This window comes from Lupinus angustifolius, chromosome LG01 (assembly GCF_001865875.1).
Source record: "Lupinus angustifolius cultivar Tanjil chromosome LG01, LupAngTanjil_v1.0, whole genome shotgun sequence".
Classification (NCBI taxonomy): Eukaryota; Viridiplantae; Streptophyta; class Magnoliopsida; order Fabales; family Fabaceae; genus Lupinus; species Lupinus angustifolius.
In genome coordinates, this window is record NC_032009.1 from 26,403,005 (window position 1) to 26,424,101 (window position 21,097).

At 31.1% G+C, this 21,097-nt stretch overlaps 2 protein-coding genes across 3 annotated transcripts; both read right to left on the reverse strand.

Moving 5' to 3' along the window:
• LOC109358905 (uridylate kinase-like) lies at positions 1,692-20,699 on the reverse strand. Of its 2 annotated transcripts, XM_019603406.1 has the most exons (8): positions 20,403-20,699; positions 19,643-19,787; positions 19,440-19,493; positions 18,847-18,938; positions 18,368-18,594; positions 17,732-17,908; positions 17,434-17,578; positions 1,692-1,702 (listed from the first exon to the last, which is right to left on the reverse strand). In XM_019603406.1, the coding sequence occupies exons 1-7, from the start codon at positions 20,597-20,599 to the stop codon at positions 17,469-17,471; spliced, it is 1,002 nt and encodes a 333-aa protein (XP_019458951.1). In that variant the 5' UTR covers positions 20,600-20,699; the 3' UTR covers positions 1,692-1,702; positions 17,434-17,468. The 2 variants fall into 2 exon arrangements, with proteins under 2 accessions (XP_019458951.1, XP_019458942.1); XM_019603397.1 differs by lacking the exon at positions 1,692-1,702 and having other exon boundaries at positions 17,324-17,578.
• Positions 11,648-13,761, reverse strand: LOC109358918. The gene is made up of 3 exons (XM_019603417.1): positions 13,337-13,761; positions 13,028-13,223; positions 11,648-12,223 (listed from the first exon to the last, which is right to left on the reverse strand). Exons 1-3 carry the CDS (start codon positions 13,469-13,471, stop codon positions 11,754-11,756), a joined length of 801 nt encoding a protein of 266 aa, XP_019458962.1. The 5' UTR covers positions 13,472-13,761; the 3' UTR covers positions 11,648-11,753.

Genomic DNA, 21,097 nt, shown 5'->3' on the forward strand with positions numbered 1-21,097 from the left:
CTGTCATAATAAATTGTCGATTGTCTTTTACCATCGACCACACGTAAGCCAATGACAAAATTTTCGTAACCATATTGCATGGTATGATGTTTCAAAACTAATCATGAACTCCACAACCATGGTTGAAGGAGCTATGGGCATCTGTTTAGAAGATTTCCAAGAGATAACACCTTCAACCAAGATAAACACATATCTAGAGGTGGAGTATCTATTGTCTAGATACCAAAAATTGGAGTCAGAGTATCCAATGATCTTTAAATTCTAGTGATGCATTACAGGATTGATCAAATATCTTTATAAAAATCTCATGACAAACATTATGTCGGGATGTATGCAAACTTGAGCATACATTAGACTTTCTATTGCAGATGCTTAAGGAATTTTTTTCATCTCGTATCTTTCAAGGTCATTTTTGGGGCATTGTTCGAGACTAAACTTGTCTCTCTTAGATATAGGAGTATCCCTTGATTTACATTCTTTCATGCCAAATCTATCTAGGATTTTATCTATATAGCTTTCTTGTAACAACCTTAAGATACCTTGGGAACGATCTTAGTATCTAAATACCTAATAAAAAAGTAGCTTCCCAAGATCTTTCATTTCAAAATTCTTTAGAAATATCTTGGACTCATGCAATAGTCTCATATCAGTGCTCATAAGCAGTATATCATTGACATATAATACTAGGAATATAAATTTACTCCCACTAAACCTGTGGTTCACACAATCATCAACTTTATTTGCCTAAAAAATATACAAGGTAATAACTTGATAAAACTTATAATTCCATTGACGAGAAACTTGTTTAAGGTCATAGATGAATTTCTTTAATTTGCATACCATAGACTTTGAGCTAATTGACATAAAGTTTTATGGTTGCACCATATAGATTGTTTCTTTAATGTCACCATTAAGAAGAAAAAAAATTTAACATCCATCTGATGTAGCTCTAAATCAAAATGAGCTACTAGTGCCAATATTACACTAAAAGAATCCTTCGAAGATACTGCAGAGAAGATTTCTTTATAATCAATGCATTCTTTCTGAGTGTGGCCTTTAACAACTATACAAGCTTTATATCTATGAATATTACCCTTTGAATCTCTCTTGGTTTTAAATATCCATTTGCAACCAATAGGTTTCGCACCTTTAGATAATTCGACAAGATCCTAAACGTCATTATCATGCATAGACTTCATCTCATCCTTCATGGCCTCAATCTACTTTTGAGAGTTAGAACTTTTTATGGCTTGATAGAAGTTCAATGGATCATCTTCTTTTATCTCGATATCATCTTCATTTTCTTGAAGAAATATAATATAATCATTAGGAATTGTACTTATAATCTCAAGTGGATCTCCTTAATGTCATTTCTGCTTTTGAAGTTGTTGAATTTGTTTTATAGGTACTTGAGGGAGAACCTCATTGTTATCTTGTTCTGGAATATTGTGAGGAATAATATTCTGATTATTATCTTCTTTTACAGAAGTTATTCCTTGAATTGTAATAGGAACAAGAACTTGTTCACCATTACTGACAAGTTCTTCCTCAAAGACAATATTCATTATGTTCTCTTCCTTCCCAAAATCAACTTCCTCAAGAAATCTTGCATTTCCCGTCCAAAAAATGTATATTCTTAAAGTGAGATCACAAATTTTATAACCCTGAGAGTGTTCAGTATAACCAACAAAATAGCAGCTAACTATTCCTAAGTCCAATTTTCTTTTAAGCGGCCTATAAGGTCGCGCCTCAATTGGACAATCCCAAATGTGCATGTGTGTTAAGCTTGATCTTTTATTAGTCCAAAGCTTGTATGTGGTTTTGTTAACTACTTTATTTGGCACCCTATTAGGGATGTAAATTATGGTCTTTAAAGCTTCCCCATAAAGAGACTCTGGTAAGGAAGAATGGCTAATCATATTTCTCACTATATGCTTAAGAGTATGGTTTCATCGCTCATCAACACCCTTCATGCTAGGTTTGCCTAGCATAATGTATTGTGGAACAATTCTACATTCTTTATGGAAAAACACAAATAGTCCTTTCACAACATCTTTATTGTTCTTTTTTTTCTTATTCTGAAAGGTCATAGTCAAATGAGCACTTCCAGTTTTATCTCTCTGCAGTCGTTCTTTCTCTTGCACACTGTAAGATATAAACTCATTGAGAGACCATTTATCATTCTAAGTGTCATAGCTCATTTTGAATGGCCCAAATTGTGTATGAAGCGAGATCAAAATCAAGTGCACAAGTAAATCATCAACAAACTCTAACTTAAGTGACTTGAATTTAATGTGAGATTAAACATCTCCATAATGTACTCCTTTATGTTCCATTTATCTTTATACTTCATGAAGATGAGTTTAGTCAAAAATCTACTTGTCTCCGCCTTTTTATTTTTGGAAAAATATGGTTCTAGTTCTTCAAGGAACTTCCTTGCACTCTGACCCTTAGAAATAGAATCATGAGACGCTTCTGGAATAAAGCGTTTCATAATCATTACACATAAAGTTAAAGTGTTCAAATTTACCAATTTTAACCTCATCGAGGATTTTCAGAGTAGAAATAGATTTCTCCACCTGAAGTGCGAGATTTAAATTCATACAGCCGAGAATAATTTCTACGACTTCCTTATAGACCTTAAAGTTTGTCTCATTCATCAATGATATGTTTTTAATTTGAGTAGAAATATTTGTAGCACTAGTAAAATAACAAAACAAATTGCAATCATTCTTGCAATTAAACTCACATTCAACTATAATACTTAAATTCAAATGATGGTGTGATACATCACGATTTACCTAGCACAATATTAACATTCAGTCTTTGGACAAAAATATTAACTTGTAAGTGGTACACTCAATATAGTAATCAAACTTTGATAATTAGTCCTGTCAAACAATAAATCTTTCTTTGGACCGACTTATTATTCACATAGAAAACCATATGATTATCACATATTTATTGCTACAAGTATGTTTGTAATTTGGGCCAAATAGTACTCTTCATTGGCGTCGATCACTATTCGCATAATATGCAAACATACAATTGGCTTGATATTTTATATCAATCACTAATGGTACTATTCTTTGTAAAGGTCAAACATTGTTTATAATGCATGTCAAATAATAAATCATTCTTTGGACTGATTTATCATTCACATATGCAACCTTATAATAATCACATATGTGTATATTATCCGGCCAAATTTGGGTTGATTAATATTCGCATGAATACATATGTCCACTAGCATTTGATATTTATTATGAATAATTCCCAGAACAGATGTCACTTTAGCGACTTCTTGTTTAATATGTTCACTTAAAATGTTAAACAATTTTATTTTTCAAAAGAAAACCATTTACTTGAGTTTGATTCAACACTTAATCCAAAATATATATTATTTATATCCACATATACATACATATATCCATTATAGCTTATTGGTAGCATTATCATTCTTATCACAAGGATCTGCGTTTCGAATTCCACTGACGGTCCTCTTGAATTTACAATTAAAAATATATTATGATTTTATATATTACTAAACATGGTCGGACACATTATTCAAATAGAAACAATGCTTCAACAATAGCAACCTTTAATATTGCAATCAACCATCAACCAATGCAATAAACCATAAGTGTTGCAACCATTTAAACAAACAAGTGATATAATATATAAAACAAGACATGTTCACATAATAGACTATTTACAAGATACCTAGCACAATATCAATTTCTAGTATTTAGACAAAGAAATTAATTTGTAAGTGATACTGTCAACGATATGATCAAATAATAACAATTAGTTCTGTCAAACAATAGCCTTTCTTTGGACTGACCTTTATTCACATGAAAAAATTTATAATTGTTACATATTTATCATCACATGTATGTTATTATTTGACAAAATTGTGTCTTCCTTTGGGCCGAACACAATTCGCATAAATAGTTTTATACTCATATGTGTAATTTTAATCGATTTACACAATAGAGTTTACTTTGGCAACATATTGCATCCATTAATTCAAAAATTAATTACCAGACAAAAGGTAAATAATATGGATCCATTATAAAAAATATAATCTTGGAATTAAAACTTTCAAATATGATATCTGATATGATTAACAAATTTAATCCCACAATATAATTTCAAATAAAAAATGATGTTATATATATATATATATCAACGCATAAAGTGGATGCAATCTTAACCAAATGCAAAGTAGATCCAGAATGAAAATCATAAAAGAAATATATGCAAATCATTATCGAAATTCCAAATCGAATATGATTATGCATATCTGAAAATATATGTATTCACTTTCACACACTAACATAATAAAATATATAATTTTAAGCATTATTCATAACCATTATATATATTAACTTTAATCATAAATTCCAGAAATCACAAGAACTTCAAGCTGGAAACAATTATATATATATATATATATATATATATATATATTATATATATATATATATTAATTCGTAATATATACAAGACCATAAATTCTATATTGTATATGTATAAAAGAAAAAAGATGACTTAACACACATGTATATTGTACATATACTTTAATATATTGCAAAATTTTAAAGTGACAAAAGTCAATGTCCAACATTAAGGCATTAGCGCACATATAATATACATATTGCATAACAGAGTCATCAAAACTAATGCAATGTCCATACACAGATCTGAATATATACTTCAACACATGTTGAAAGGACTCATAATACAAATTACACATGATTCAAATAAGCGGAAACACATGAAAATTATCCTCATTATTCATAAATACTCAATTTTCATAACCAATAGTGGAAGCATAAAAATCCTCAAATTTAAAAATTAGGGTTCGTAAAAAAATTGGGGAGAAAACAACTTTAATGAATAATCATAAAATTCAGAACTTAAAGCTCTAATACTACTTGTTAGATATTACCTGATGATTAGTGAAATATCAATTCTAGAATCTTGAATATCATGATTCTCACACATAATATAAAATAAAGATACAAAGTCATACGTGAATTCATGTTTTCTGATCTACTCATTTGATATACCTTTTGAGAGAGTTTTAGTAGGATGACATTCCTCAACCAAATCCTTAATTCCTTTTTGGGACCTTCATTTTTTCTCTAATGGGGAGAGGTTAAAACTTGTGACTTGGTGTCTTGGGGATCATAACCACTCCTTATGTGTTAAGTTATAGGGTTCTCAACATCCCCTATAGGCTAACTGTTTGGGACTTTGGGTATCCACTCATTAATCATCTCAAATTCATTATTAGTTTCAGAAGTCTTATAAGTTGTCAATAATTGGTCTATTTGTTTTGTAACCGAAAGTAAATAATTGATATAATTGTATTAAATATATGATATTCACCTTAATTATAAATTATAAATTTCTAACCGTGAAATCCTTCTATATATTTCCTCCATCTTTGTTGATCTTGAAAATGATTAAGTCTTTCTAGTATAATATATATACACCATTAGTGTAAAGATTTAAACACATTTAATATGTTATTCACCATTCGTTTATATTATCTTTTAGAAAAAGTTAATGATAATTAAATATGAATAGTGGATGATACACTCACATTGTATACAACTTTCCACCGTGGATGTATATTTTCCCCCTCATAACCCTTCAAAAGATGTAATTATATCTTGGCTATCTTTATCTCTTTTACCATTATCTTCATATATTTAATAATCCTTTATAAGAATTTGTTGATTAATAAGAAATAATTATAAATTTATCCGATTAATAATCAACTCATCATGGTATTGATCAAGTGTTCCAAGCCTAATTCATTCCTAGTTTTCTTTTCTACTTTGAATCGGAAGTAATTGTGGACCAAGTTCAGGTTTTGACCCAAGGTCGGGATCTAGTCCATTATAGTGCATATGTGAGATTCGAAATAATTATAAGAGTAATTTTTGTATTTATAATAATATTAGAATGCATGATCAAATTAGTAATTTATTCTTACCCATGTTCATAATTATCTTTCAGGTAATTATACAAAATAGAAAATCGATGATGAATTTTTTTTTACATGTATTAACTAACTTTATTTAGTAAGTCATATTATTGGTGAAGATTAGTTGAGGGGATTTTGGCAATATTGCCATTTGCATTTTAGTTTCTTACTTCATTTTTTAAATGAATTTAATATCAACCATTTATTTATTTTATTAACAAATCTAATATATAATAAAACATATGCATAAATTATACAGAAAACTTAGACTCTTCTATCATAACGTCACTCTAATTTTAATTAAGGTTGAGTTGCTAATCAAGAAGTATACTGATTCTCAATATTTTCTTTGGTACTACTAGGGTATCCTTATCTTTTTGAATAAGAAATTAATCCTCGATTTTAAGAATTCAATGGGACCTTACACCACTAGACCATACAAATGTCTTGTTGGTTACCGATTCTCAATATAAATGCATATAACAGTTGATAAATTAAATGTTATGTATATGAAAATCAGATTGAGAGAGCTATATGGTCATGAAGTGTTTTTCTTAAAGCTTTGTGCCTTTGTGGGACACAACGAGGGATGATCAATAAGAGACTTATTTTTTTGGGGCATAAATAACAATATATCCACATACGCATTAATGAATGCGCGGTTTATGCTTAGTATTAAACAAATTCAATTTCCAACAATGAAAGAATATTTTATAACTCAGTAAAAAAAAAATCAAAAGTAGAAACAAAATGTGAAAGGTTATAATGATAAAGAAGTCTAAATATCATTTTATTAACGCTTCATGTCTTTGTATTGGACAAGCATATTGATTGTTAAATGATATTGATCATAATCTTAATGTGATCATGTATATAGACTTATATATAAAGCAGGGATATAAATGGAATAATAACAAAAATGCTGTGGTAAATTACTTGATATAATTAGTTCATACACAGATGGAATAGTAAGGATTGGATGTTAAGATGACTTCAACTTTGTTGGCCAAAGGGTTGAGGAAAGATGAAAGAAGAGAAGAAAAAATGATAGAGAATTGGGGTGTGTGGACATTAAGTGCAAAAATAGTGAAATTGAATAATGGATTTCTAATTTTTTTTTTTTCATTTTTATTAAGGAACATGATGAGCTATGTTGTGATTTTGTTTCATGAGATAACATTATGTTTTCTTAAGCCAATCTATTAAAAAATTAGGATTTGTTTTTAAAAACTCATTGTCCACATTTTGCAATTATATCAGAGATAGAAGCTGCCAAAATCCAACACAAGACATAATATAAAGCCCACATAGAATACATCCATATTATCAACCATTGGGCTTTCATCAAGTCTACTATCGAACCCATTGAAGAAAAGGGAAAAAACAGCCCAAATACAAGGTACTGCGTGGTGAAAATTTGGATAGAGAAGATGTATTAGCAAGAACTAGTTGATTTTTGGAGGGTTAAAATAGTTGTGGGTCATAAAATATATTTATGAGATAACTTTCAAGTTTTCGTTTTGTCTTTATCCCTTCTGAACCTAACTTGCAAATAGACCTGGTTTAGGATCATGGTGAATGGGCTGGTGCCGCAATATAATTCTTGGGGCAAGGTTTGCTGGAAGAGATTGAATATGGAGATGTGAGTTTGAGGCTACAAAGAATGTAGGTTAATGAATATGGTTTTTTGTTGCCTATGTAGATATTGGGAATAAGGGACATGGTTGATAAAATTATCATCTTACATTATTTCCGAAATTGCTCAGAGAGTTCCATAACTTTTTTTAGGAGATGGAATTAGACTTCGACTAATCCGCTCCTTATCACTTGGATCAAATATTGTTGGACATTAAAGTAGAAGAAATTTGGTTTCAAATTTAACCGATTAAATCAGACAATCGAAATCAAATTATATCATATATTCTAGCATTCATGATACTGTTACATGTATATTATATGATACTTATCTTGCTATCTTTCCCAAAAGTAATCTCTCAATAAAAAAAGGCAGGATCATGCTGGAGGATATTTAAACTTACTGTTAAAAGAATATAATATTTTTTAAATGAGATTTAAGAGTAAACGTATTTAACTGGAAAGTTGGGTAGGCCAATGGACAAACCAAGAAAAAGATAGGAGGAAGATGATGCACGTTGTCCTACAATGTATATACTATTGAAGATGTGTCACTTCAATATGTATGGCTAACATACTGTGGACGTAAATAACAGTTTCTTGTAAATTTTAAATGAGAAAAATTATGACTTGATATTCTGTTACTGTATTATTATTATTCATGTTTTATTATCGTTGATTTTTCAAAAAAAATAATATTAATAAATAGAAAATAATATATTGATTGTATATAAATCTTTTCACTGATATTGCATAAATATTACTCTCAATTATATACATTATGCCTGCAGATAAGTACAAATGTCTGAATATAAAAAAATGTATTCCCATATGTAAAATATACATTTTGACATATATCTATTTGAAGGGGAAAATTTTGAACTACCTGAATGTATTTTTTAACTTTATACCAAAGTCTAAATTTAGCATTGAGTATATTAGCCTTGACCCTTGGATACGTGTAAGGAAGCGAAACTTTGAAAGTGAGAGGGGACAAAGTTGTCATGAAGATAAGGTTGGATAATTGGATGAAATGAGGAAGGAAAATGACATGATTATGTGTCGTATACACATGACCAAGTTTCCCATGGTTTTGGTGCCACATGTTTTTCCTACCGCCACCTGTTTTTTTAACTACATAGTACATACTATGTGTCTTTATCCTTTTGATACCTATCATCCTTAATGTCCATGTTTTAACATATACTATAATTAATCAACGATTTTCTCATCATTAACACAGAGTTGAAAATAAGAACTTAAACATAAATATTTGTTATTAAATAATTAAATGTATAAAAAAATTATTCTTTTAATGTATTATTTCCTAATAAAAATATCCACTCTTGTATTCTTACCCTCAATGTTAAGAAAACCGATTAATTAATTTATGTGTGTATACAGTTCTGAACCGTGTTCATCAATAATTATATAGACATACTCATGATACTTGCCCCATTTCTCTTTCTTTTCTCTAAGTATGTGGCTGATGAGGGTCTTTACAATTCAATAATATAAAGAACCAAAACCTTACTAGTTATTATAAAGAGGCACCAAAATCTTGCAGGCCCACTGCAATAAAAACATATATATAATTAGCATATGGCTAGATTTCAGTTTTTTTATGTGTTACTGGATTTGTTTGGTTACATAAATTAATATTCCTCAAATCAGAAAACAATTTTAAAACATAGAGCTATTAGACATCTTAGCATAGTAAATGGATATTCGTTGGTATGTGTTTGTTCATACGCAATAGCCAGTAATAGATCAATCTTATCTTGCAAATCCCGATGAAGTTTGAGGTTTGAAAAAGTTTGCCGTGAGTGAAATGAAGCACAAAATTTGGCCTCAATCATTTGGATTTAACTTTAGAAAGTAAATTGCATATTTATATCCAATTTTTGTCATTTTCCCTCTATCACAAACGCTTCTATTACGGGTAATATCAATATCTATTTACGTAGCAATAGATAGTGTAAATTGTGTCACACAATGTAGATGATCTCAGAAGTTATATAATATTCATACATATTTATCCAATAAGATACATATGTGTATATATATACTCATTCAACATCTAAAGTCATTAAACAGCTTTGTAAGAAGTTGATAAGGATTAGTTTGATTTTTATTTATTCATGATATAAAAACTAAATTAAAGTGAACCAAATGGAAGATATTTAGTTTGATTGGATTCATGGGTTTACGTTTTTTTTTTAATTTAAAGACCTAGAAAATCATTTTTTTATCAAAAAAAAATCGAAACACCTAACAGTTGCACTAGAAATAGAATGTCCACTACAAAAATACTACATTTAGAAAAGCTACAGCCAACTAATTGAAATAACAAAATAAAACGAAAAGAGTAGGGTATGGTTAAGTTCGGATTTTATAGTTTAATAAATTATGATACCGTAAATTGAATCATAATAATTCAATTCTAAAAATTTAAAACTATACAAAACCTTAAAATCAAATAGAACTTAATTTTTTATTAGATTCAATTTAATTTTATTAGTTTTGCGGTTCAAAAAACTACTTACACCCTTAACCTTGACATATAGTGTATAAGATTGTGACTTCAAATGTTGCCAATATAATCACTATCTTAAATTCTTAATGAATAATTCTAATAACCATTTAAATATATGGTGATAAAGTCTACAAGGCATATCTTAAGCTTGGTGAACTTTTAGAAAACCAACTCATAAAATTTTCTTTACAAGAAAAACAAGGATAAATAAAATTAATAAGAACATGGTGATTAGTATGAAGTATCATCATATGCACCAAGCCAGAATTATAGTTTGACCAAGCCAGAAATTGGATCGTGATCAAGGCAGCTGGGTATTGTAACTGTGTCATTGCTTGAGTCACGACTAAGCCAATTGTTCAATCTAATCGAGTCAGGAAGTAGGCCATGACCGAGTGAAATATCAAGTTCTGATCGTGCTAGATATTGAGCTATATCTGAGAAAGTGTATCATGTGCATCATCATGATGCATCATCTGACTGGCGCATCAGGCCAATCAATCTGATCGAGACTTGGCACATCAGGCAAGGCATGTTGGCACATCATGACCAGGCCTTTGGTGCATCAGTCTGACCACTCTGACCGAGACTTGGTGCATCAGACAAGGCATCTTGGCACATCTTCTGACCGTGTCTTGGTGCACCAAATCCAGCATAGGCACATCAATTTTATTTGGCTTGAGACATTTTGATAATATTTCTAGAAAGATGGGATTGTAGTAGAGTACTTTATTTTAACATATATTTAATTAGGAATTAATTAAGTTTGTTAAGTTATTAGGATTATTTTTCTGTTTATTAGAAGAGTTTCTTAAGACGTATAAATATAAGTTGTGTATTCCATATTCCACCAATTAATGAAAATTACATAAATATCCATTCTTCCTACAATGATTTCAAATTCCTTTAATTAGTATTACGTATCACACATGTTTGTACCATATCTATTATTATGGATTGGATTAGGCTAAGTCAAACTACATTATGATATAAATATGTATAATTGGTGTCCAATTTTAACATTTTTCAACCTTGTCTAAAATCTAAATGACCTATAACTAATATTTTAGTTCCACCCAACAGCTCCCATTTTTTCCTAAACGACCTCACAATCTATCCACGTACTTATAATTTACACAATATTCTTTTAATCTAACTTAATTTTTAATAAGAACTTGTTTCTTATGTAAAAAAATTCTTAACTCATGCCTCAATAATTATGAAGAGCTAGGCATTGCCACGGTAAAGAACAATGCATGACCCCGTTAAATTAAGTTTTTCTTTTATGTTACATTTAAGTTTTGTTTGACCTAGTTCCCTTTGATTAAGTTTATAGCTCTGCAAGGTGATTTTCTCCATTTTAGTTGAGTAATAATATTGCACACGCATTACATTTAACACACTTCATATATATATATACTCATTGAAAAACTCAAGTATAATGATGAGTACTATTAATTATTGCATGTTCTGTCAATACAAAAATACTTCTTATGAGTTATGACATAGAATTGAACATTGACTCCAAAATAATAATACCAAAATTGGATAGTCCTCAAAACAAATAACATAGCCTCACCATCACCAACAATTTATGCCTATGTTAGAAAATTGACTTGACAAACCAGATCCACCACCAATTTCTCTTTTATTTTTTTTCACTGATGGAGGTACCCACTTTCCAATAATACACACAGTTCCATCATTTTTTACTCCCATATTATTTTCCCTCCCATTATTTGTAGGGTCATGCTCTTTATGACACTTTGAGAGCCATTTTGATTGCATGTATGAAGTGGTTCTCCAAGGGGGCACGTGGAGGCCCTTTTCTCTTAAGGATTGTTTGGCAGCAGAACACAGTAGAGAGATTATCTTGCAAATTTTGTTCTCAGTTCCAACAAAAATTACTGGAAGTGAATCTGTTAATTCTTTGTAGTGTTGTGTAGGCCTTGCAAGTTCAAATTGGGACCTGAAGTCTATATCTACTATGAGCCTCATAGGATTAGTATAATTCTGATCTTCAGTTATGACTTGAATATATTCATATCCACCTGTTAAACAAAAACTACACAACATTAAATAATAATAAACAATAATAATAATAATAATAATAATACAAAATAAAAGCCAAAATTTCACTTGGTTGTGCATATAGTGGTTGACCATATTAACTTTGATGCCATGAAAAATTGTAAAACAAGGGGTGTTTTATGAGAAACTTTCAAAACTTTTATCTCAGATGGATAACAATAACATCACCTTCCATATCTCACAATTTGTATTACTAGCTCTGTCAAATACTAAATAAAAAGTATTTTATCAAGAAAATCAAATTGAACACAAAATCTAATAGACAATAATTAAATTATATTCCAGTCGCATATTAATTAATTTTGTCAAAGTTCTCATAGAAATAATAATATATGATTTCATATTTCATGATTTAAACTTTATTATTATCCCTCATTATTTACTCTAATTGAAGAATAACCATTTAATATTCTCTTAAAATTATAAGGGTATATATATTTTAAAAGAAAATCTATTATCTAGGTGAAAAATGATTTGAAAAACATATGAAATATTTGTTTTTATTAATCACACTCATTAGTATGATGAGATACACACTATGTGATACATACTATAAGACAGATGATATGAACTCTTTGTGATCTCAAAAGTGTGCAATATATCTAATTGAGATTCTGATCTCTCCCTAGCACTAGTTCATGGTCAAATAATTCAAATATATATGTGTAACTAATGGCTATTTGGGTATTGGTACTACACAATTTCAGTTTAAGGTGACAGAAAATAGAGAGATTGAAAATACTCAAAGATAGAGAAAGACCCACCAGCAGGACATCCTGAAGAGGTGACCCAAGATGTTTGGCACAGAGAAGCATCAAGACCATCCATTTTCATCTTCATAACAATCCTTCTACTCAAACTTGTTGGTTTCTCAATACCTTCACTATCTCTCATATACTTCAACACATACGTCACAACCTTAGCCTCTTCTTCTTTATCACACTCACTCCTTAAAATGTCCTGAAACCACTTGCAACATGTTAATAGATAAAAAACAAGACACATAAGTAAAAAAAAAACATCCTAGGTACATGCTTATTAAACCAAGAAAAAAATAATTCATTGAGGGTTACCTGCAAAATAAAATATTGGGTTCTATGGTTTAAAGCATGGCAATTTGATGAAGTAGAATTTGTAGGAGAAGTTGATTCAGATTCTATAAAATCTTGTACCATCTTAACCAACTCATCCTCCTCTAAACTTCCCATGTCTTTTTATTTCTCTTTTTGGAGTTAGAATTATTTAGAGCTTGGTATTTATAGTATTATATACATGATTTTTGGCGGTGGAAGAGTGGAGTTGTGTGGTGACAGATAATGGATGAGGCCTTGATTGAGGTCAGATAAATAATAAATAAAAGTGAGGAAAAGAAGTTGTAAGCAATAATAATAGTATGGTATATCATGTGGAATATCCTTATCTTGGTTGAATTAATAACCATGAAAATGACACAACAAAAGCATTCCCAATGTAGTCTCAGAAGTACTCACCCAAGCTCTGTAGCTTCCATGGCCTGGTGAAATCATTACTTTTATAATGATCTCAATCTATAATTAGTATTGAGGCTTGTTTTGATAAGAATGACTAATGGGATGGGAAATCAAATTTATGAAATACATTAGATACTGTGAAGTATTTCATTTTCCCTCAAAACTTAACACATAAATAAACCCAATAAAATTTAATCATTGAAGTAATGTACGAAATGTCATTTTATATAATTATACATATAATTATATTTGAATGACACTTGGCCCTCCTTTTAGGATTGTAATGAAACAAAATATTAAAATGACTTCTATTTGTCCTTTTAATTTTAAGTGACTAATATAGTTTGTTTTTCAAATTAACCATATCTGAGTGAAATTTTGAAAATAGAAAAAGGTTCAAATCTGTTTAGTTAAGACTTAAGAGTGTGAACCCAAGACATTTATAAGCTGGAACAATTATCAAACCAACCATTTTCATTTGAAAGTTGGATTTTAGAGAGGAAAATGGGAAAGTTAACATAATATATTTGTGAAATGATTTTGAAGCTTTCCATTTACTTTCATTCATTTCTTTTATCACTTCACTTCACTGCATTTCTAGCCAGCTTCCGATTTTTCTGCTTCTAATTGTATTGGGTTATGCTTCTATTGGGCTAGCCAACTCTTCATCCGCCCTTAGTTATGGCCATACGGTCATTATGGGCCTTCATGTACCCTGTTTTCATAATTGTTCAGAAGCTCCCAAATGTATCATACTTTTTACAAACCCTATATTCATCACTAATATTGCAATTTTGCATCTCACAAATTCCACACGTGCTTTTTGCTACCTTCCAGTTATAAAGCCCTCCCCATTTTTGCAGCCATAGTAAAGGGCGGTCCAATATAGATTGAGGCCTAAAACAAACTTTATAACTAGCCCTCTTCCACACCTTTTATATGGAATGACAAATTATTTATTAAATCTTTTTCAGTTGATAATAAAGTCAATTTATCAATGTTGATATTAAGAAAAGTAAGAGAAAACGAGGTATATACTGACGATGTAAGAGTTTTTTACACTGTTACTGTAATATCCATTATTCATTTTCAATCATGATTGACTCTTAAATAAAAATAATATAAATAAATGGTGGATGATATACTTACTGTATATGAATCTTTATAATGTTACTGCATAGATATTATATAGTGGTAGAATGAAGTAAAATTAATCATGAAATTTGATTAGAGACAGTTACATTATAGGTGATAAAAAAGTTGAGCCATATGAAGCCTTTGCTTTAGCCACTTCATAGTTGGGCCGCCCCTGCCTTACTGGGTACTAAGTAGGATTGTTGATATTATTAAAAAGCAAACACGAGGAAATAGTGAAATTAAATAAACCATTTTTTTTACATATATATAGATCTCTGATTTTTATAAATACAGTTTACTAACTACTAAATAGTCTTGTATGAGAGATGAATATAATTACACTTGATATTTGACATATCTTTAGGGGAGATGAATGTAATGTTTTAAATAAAACGTGAATGAACATAGTTAAGTTAAATATCATGATATGTCAGTGCAATTTACTCTTCCTCGATTTGTCACCTGGTTACAAAAATTTTAGGAGGATATGTTGCTAAACATTGCCACTAAAGGTAGCACTGCCACAAATTGCAACTCACAAGCATCCCGTTATAAATTCTTAATGTAATCTCATGCTGGTGTATTCAATGAGCTTATACAATAGTAAAGTTATGTTTGAGTAATGATAGTGCTATGAGCTTATACAATAGTCACATGTTTCTTCCAACACAAGCGATTACTAAATGCCATCTTAGTCTCAACGTAACTTTTTTTCTAATCTTTTTGGATCTTATATGACAGGATTTTCAACATTATTTAAGTGATACTAATCTTTTTCTAAAGGATGTTGAGTAACACTAATTATTGTTGAGGTCTCTCAACAGCTAAATTTAAGTTTGTTTACCACTTAAAATCACTCTACGTGACTTTTTTAATGCTTTAATTTATGCACATATCTCACATAATTTGTACCCCAAAAATTCCTTCTTTTCTTGCCCGTTGTCATTCATATATAAAGCACCTCTTAAATGCTAAACAGATTATATAATGATTAGTGAAATTGATTTAAGGCTTTGGTTCAAGACGTGGTGTCTCACTTGTGATTCTTCACTCTTCCCACACCCATGTAACATTGGAACTCTCCTGTGGTTGGAGGTTCCCCGGTCGCAGTCTGGTCCAACAATTTGGATAATGAAAAACTCACTTTTTAGTGTGTTTACGAGTTAATTTTTGTACAACAGTGAAAAGGAAATGAAAAACTTGCAAATCATTTAAGGGCTAAAGGACAATAACAAAACACCTTCGATCACATTGTTTTGTTTTATAGTACTTAGTTGTTCTATTTTCTTAAAAGCATTATTTTACTTATAACATTATATTGATGACATTTCTCATGTCAAGCACTTGTTATGGTTAGCTTAATTATAGAGGGATGATGGCCTTCCACACGATTTTTGGCGGTGGGTTTAAATTAAAATTTCCAGAAAGTTAAATCGATTTGTTAGTTGATGATGTATAATGCTTTACTCTTTAACTTGTTGCAGTTCAAACGCAATATTGCAACCTCCCCAAATTGTTGGAGGTGCAATGATGAAGTAAAAGACATTCTTAATATTTTTAGGGACCGTAGTTGATCTACATCCTTGTGTCAATGTCTTGAATTTTATGATTCAGCTTTTTAAATAAATTAATCCTCCTTTACGAATTGGTTGATGCATAATTCAAGGCATTTTATTGGCCTTATGCTCATGACTAGCATTTGGTGGGTTTGGAGATGGTTGTCTCATGGGATATTAGTCATGTTGCCCGAAAGGTTCATCATGACTACAAAAACTCGTTAACTTACCATTCTAGATCGGTTGAAGATGATTATTCTAGTGTTAAATAGTTTCAGCCAGAGATAGGGCATATAAAGCTCAATGTTGACAAAAGTTTCTACTTGGGATCTCATAATATTGTAAGAGGTGACGCAATTTGTGATCATGAGGATATCTGCTTATTGGGTTTTCCTATTAAGTTTGAAACATGTACAACGAATTTAGCCGAGTTAATTGCTATGGACCGAGGCTTGAAGGTTGACTTGGCGATTAAGTCATCTACATGTTATTTTGAAGTGTGATTGCCTTGAAGCAATTTACTACAAAAGGAATTCTTATCCGTCTATAAAATTCAAAAGTGGCTAACATTTGATTGGCTTGTTCAAATTCGTTTTAAATATGGTAACAAAGTGACCACGATCACCCGAAATTTCAAAGAATTATTACTACGTACTTTTCAGAAAGTAAGAGTGTGGCATGCAGATAAAGTGCCCGTTTGTCTTGAACATAAATACAAACTCAGACTGTAAATTTAAAAGACTAAGACATGAATAGTGTGCTAAAGGAGTTAAGTTTAAAAACAAAATGTCATTTTCTATATAAAAAACCACAAGATGGCAAAGTAAAATTACGCCAAACCATGTGGTTGAAAACATCAATAGTGATTTACTCTGTAATATTTACAGATTTCTAACTCAACAATACCCTGAAAGTCATCAAAAATATTGCAAAATAATATGCCTCACATTTTCGGCATCCTCGGCTAGAAGATTGAATAGGAAGAACAAAAGAAAGAATCACTAATTGGACTTCAAATCTTTTCATGTTCTTGACATGGTAGAATTCCAAGTTGCCCCAATCAAAGTGCCAACCCTCTCCCCTTTAATGGCCTTCTCAATGTTACCTGGTTTGTTTAGATTGAAGACAACAACTGCAGGAGATGGGAAGGGGAGGGTCAGATTATCAAGATGAGTTATTTCCGTTTCGATCGGATTAAGAGACAATTTATCTAATACCAAATGAGTTAATTCCACTAAAAAAATCTGAAGAGGAGTTCGTATAAATGCTTGTTTGCAGGACTTACCAGGTATATTATTTTCCTGACATAGAGTTATGGCAGTCATGTCCATCACTGACAAATCTTTTGAAATTACGTCCTGATGAGTTAGTGTGTCAAGAAGACGTGCTTGTGGGTTACGCTTCGGGTCATCATCAAACACTCCATCAACATTAGTTGCTTTGAGTACAACCTCCGCATTAACTGAATAGATGGTGGAATAAAAATAAGTTCATAGCAGTGATGTGCAAGTGAGAACAAATGTAAGCCAAAACATTATAAATAAGAGGAATATATTTGCAATTGTATACATCTACATCTTTTGTGGAGAAGTTAGGACATAAAGAATATGAACAATGTCATCAACAATAGGACAGCTTAGTGCACAAGCTCCCACTTGATGGGATCTGGGGAAAATAAATATATATATAGCCTTAACCCACAAGCAGAGAGACTTACAAGATTTAAACCCGTTACAACTACAGTTGTACCAAGGTTCGCCCTCTAATACCATCAATAAAACAGATAAAAGTAAAACAACAGCTAAGGTTACTACATATACTGAAGTGAGAATGAAAACAATATTAACAAAGCCATCAATGATATAACAGAACTAATGGTGATATGCTTGCTTTCGATCACAGCAATAATAAATTATCTTACTTTCTGCACATCGGAGCGCAGCTGCAGTGTCAGTGGTAAAGAACGGATTTCCAATACCAGCAGCAAAAATGACAACCCTTCCCTTTTCCAAATGCCTAATAGCCCTTCTGCGTATATATGGTTCAGCAACCTCAGACATACGAAATGCAGTCTGCACCCGAGTAGGAATGCCAATACTCTCCATTGTTGCTTGAAGAAATATAGCATTCATAACAGTTGCCAACATCCTAGATGATAAAATATACACAAATGGTAAAAAGCAAGAACTTTTTGACAAATATTATGCATTTTTAGCCACAGATTATGGTTTATGATAGTGTAAATCATAGCAAAGAGGAATTATGAGTGAACAACAAGCACATTAGAGCTATGAACTTGTTTTGCATGAAATAAAACTAAGACAGATTTCTGTGATCATGCAAAAGAGTATTAACAGAATATCGATGGCAAGATTAATTAAGAGAGATTCAGGGAACTACCCAATATAATCTGCAGATGACCGGTCCAGGCCACTACATCCAGCCCGAGCAGATCCACGGAAGATGTTACCCCCACCAACCACTAGTGCAACCTGAAAGAACGATGTAACTATTTGGCACTTAAGTCTGAATAGAAAAGAATTTAAATAGTTTCTTTAGTTTAAATGCTCTAACTAACAATGAGATAATAACCCTGATTTTTTTACTGGTAATCTAAAAATTGATCAGCTTAGCACTTCTCTTCAAGTCTTGAAGATTATTTTGTAAACCTACAACAAAAATTCCCCAATACTACTACAAATTCGATTCATTCAATTAGCCATGTAATGTCAAACAACATGAGGACGCAGCAGAAAATCCAGAATAAAAGAAACAGATAAATAAATAGGGTGGCGCAGTGCACAAGGCTCCCACTTAGTGGGGTCTGGGGAGGGTAAATGTACGCAACCTTACCCTTGCAAGTGGAAAGACTGTTTCCAGGATTTGAACTCATAACCACTAAGTAACAACCTTAGTGTTATGCCAAGCTCACCCTATAAAAGAAACAAATACATCTTGGTAGTAAAATAGTAAAAAATATGCACTGTAATTACCTCAATACCAAGGCGGGTAACAGACGCAACCTCCCTTGCAATGGCCATAGCTATCTACATTCGACAGGGAAAACGATACATAAAAAACTCGATCACGACACATACAAAGAACAGCATACCATGGCTTAATAAAAATTTGATTTAATTATCTTTTGATGAGAAGGTAGAGATATGATATGAATGCAGGGTTGCAGAGTGGAGACCTTAGGGTCAATATTCTGTGACTGATCTCCTGCAAGTGCTTCACCACTGACTTTGAGCAGAACCCTTCTCCATCTGGACGATGAAGGCTTGCTAGATTCATTCATTGACCGTTGAAAGGAAGACATAGATGGAATCTCAGGCTCCCTGGGTCGCAACAAATATTTTCAGTTTCAACTTTCAACCATAACATAACAGAGAAAATGATACTATTATTAACGTTGTCGAGGTTTGATTTAATTACACCTTAGACTCCACACTCCAGTTGTTTTAAAAAGTCTAACCAACTTATGGAGCTAGCTTTTGAAACCGGAATAATTATGAAAAGGGAAAAGTCTAATTTTTTTTTAAAACTTTTACGCCCTTTTGCAAAAAATAATTCAGGTTGGGTTTAGGGTTTAAGGTCAGTGTCGTTTAGAGTTCAGTAACTCTTATGCACTTTTTCCTTAAATAAATTATTATTATGGCTGTTAGTGGTGCTCCTTTTCCATTCTCTCACTCCAAAAATTGACACTAAAGTTCTATGTGAGAGTTGAGTTAGTTTTGGATGAAAATGAAAGGAAATTGAAACCACAACTTTAGAGTCATGACATATATTCAAACTTTTTAAGGTTCCTTATCCTCAAATATTCAACTCAGAAACAGACTCTACGTAAATAAATAAATAAAAATATAGGCTTATCTGAGCTCCCTAGAAACATTTCTATAAATAGGTGGTTGCGTATAGAAAGATTAGACGACTTAAGAAAAAAAAAATAGTACCTGAAATTGAAGGGGTCAGAGGAAGAAGCATTTTGGGAATAAGAAGAGCGAATTGGGGTGAGGTTGGAGTAGGAGGTTGAATTGGCAAGTTTTAAAGGGGAAGAGGGGTTAAGGGAAGGAGATAAAGATGAATGGAATGGAGAAAAGGGATAAGAAGAAAAGGAAGAGAGTAAAAGGGTATTGGTAGATACTGCCATAAGAGAAGAGAAGAGGATAGGTAAGGTAATATCTGTGTGTGTCTCACTCTCTCTGCTGCAAAACCTTCTTTTTCTCTTCACTTCCCCACCAGTGCTGTGGTTGCCGCTAAAGATAAGTTTAATTTGTTTTCCTTATTTCATGAGTCAGACAATAATTAGTTTTCTTTTCCAAATATCTTGCGGGCAACTAGGGTACAACAAATATCTTCACAGCAATATAGATATCTTAAAAACCATTTCTTATAACTTTTTATTTTATTTATTTATTAAATTTGATTTTTTTAAGAGAATAAAATATATTCTTATACTAAAAGATAATTTATCTACTAAAATCATAATATGTGTATTATTTTATTTTAAAAATGTATTTGTAAAAAATTATTAAATATAATATATATCATAATTTAAATGGTTATAGAAGATAACTTAACTCATTATATCAGATACATGAGTAAAACTTAGAACTCACAACCATATATCTCATGCTTTAATTTATTA

What these genes read in the sequence shown, in the direction of transcription:
- LOC109358905 (XM_019603406.1), bottom strand. Translation starts at nt 20,599, where the DNA reads ATGGCAGTATCTACCAATACCCTTTTACTCTCTTCCTTTTCTTCTTAT. An exon ending in CACAGAATATTGACCCTAAG is followed by an intron (nt 19,494 to 19,642) that starts GTCTCCACTCTG and finishes TGTCGAATGTAG; the next exon opens with ATAGCTATGGCCATTGCAAG. An exon ending in TCAGGAAAATAATATACCTG is followed by an intron (nt 17,579 to 17,731) that starts GTAAGTCCTGCA and finishes CATCTCCTGCAG; the next exon opens with TTGTTGTCTTCAATCTAAAC.
- LOC109358918 (XM_019603417.1), bottom strand. Translation starts at nt 13,471, where the DNA reads ATGGGAAGTTTAGAGGAGGATGAGTTGGTTAAGATGGTACAAGATTTT. An exon ending in CCCAATATTTTATTTTGCAG is followed by an intron (nt 13,224 to 13,336) that starts GTAACCCTCAAT and finishes AAGTGGTTTCAG; the next exon opens with GACATTTTAAGGAGTGAGTG. An exon ending in CTCTTCAGGATGTCCTGCTG is followed by an intron (nt 12,224 to 13,027) that starts GTGGGTCTTTCT and finishes TTTGTTTAACAG; the next exon opens with GTGGATATGAATATATTCAA.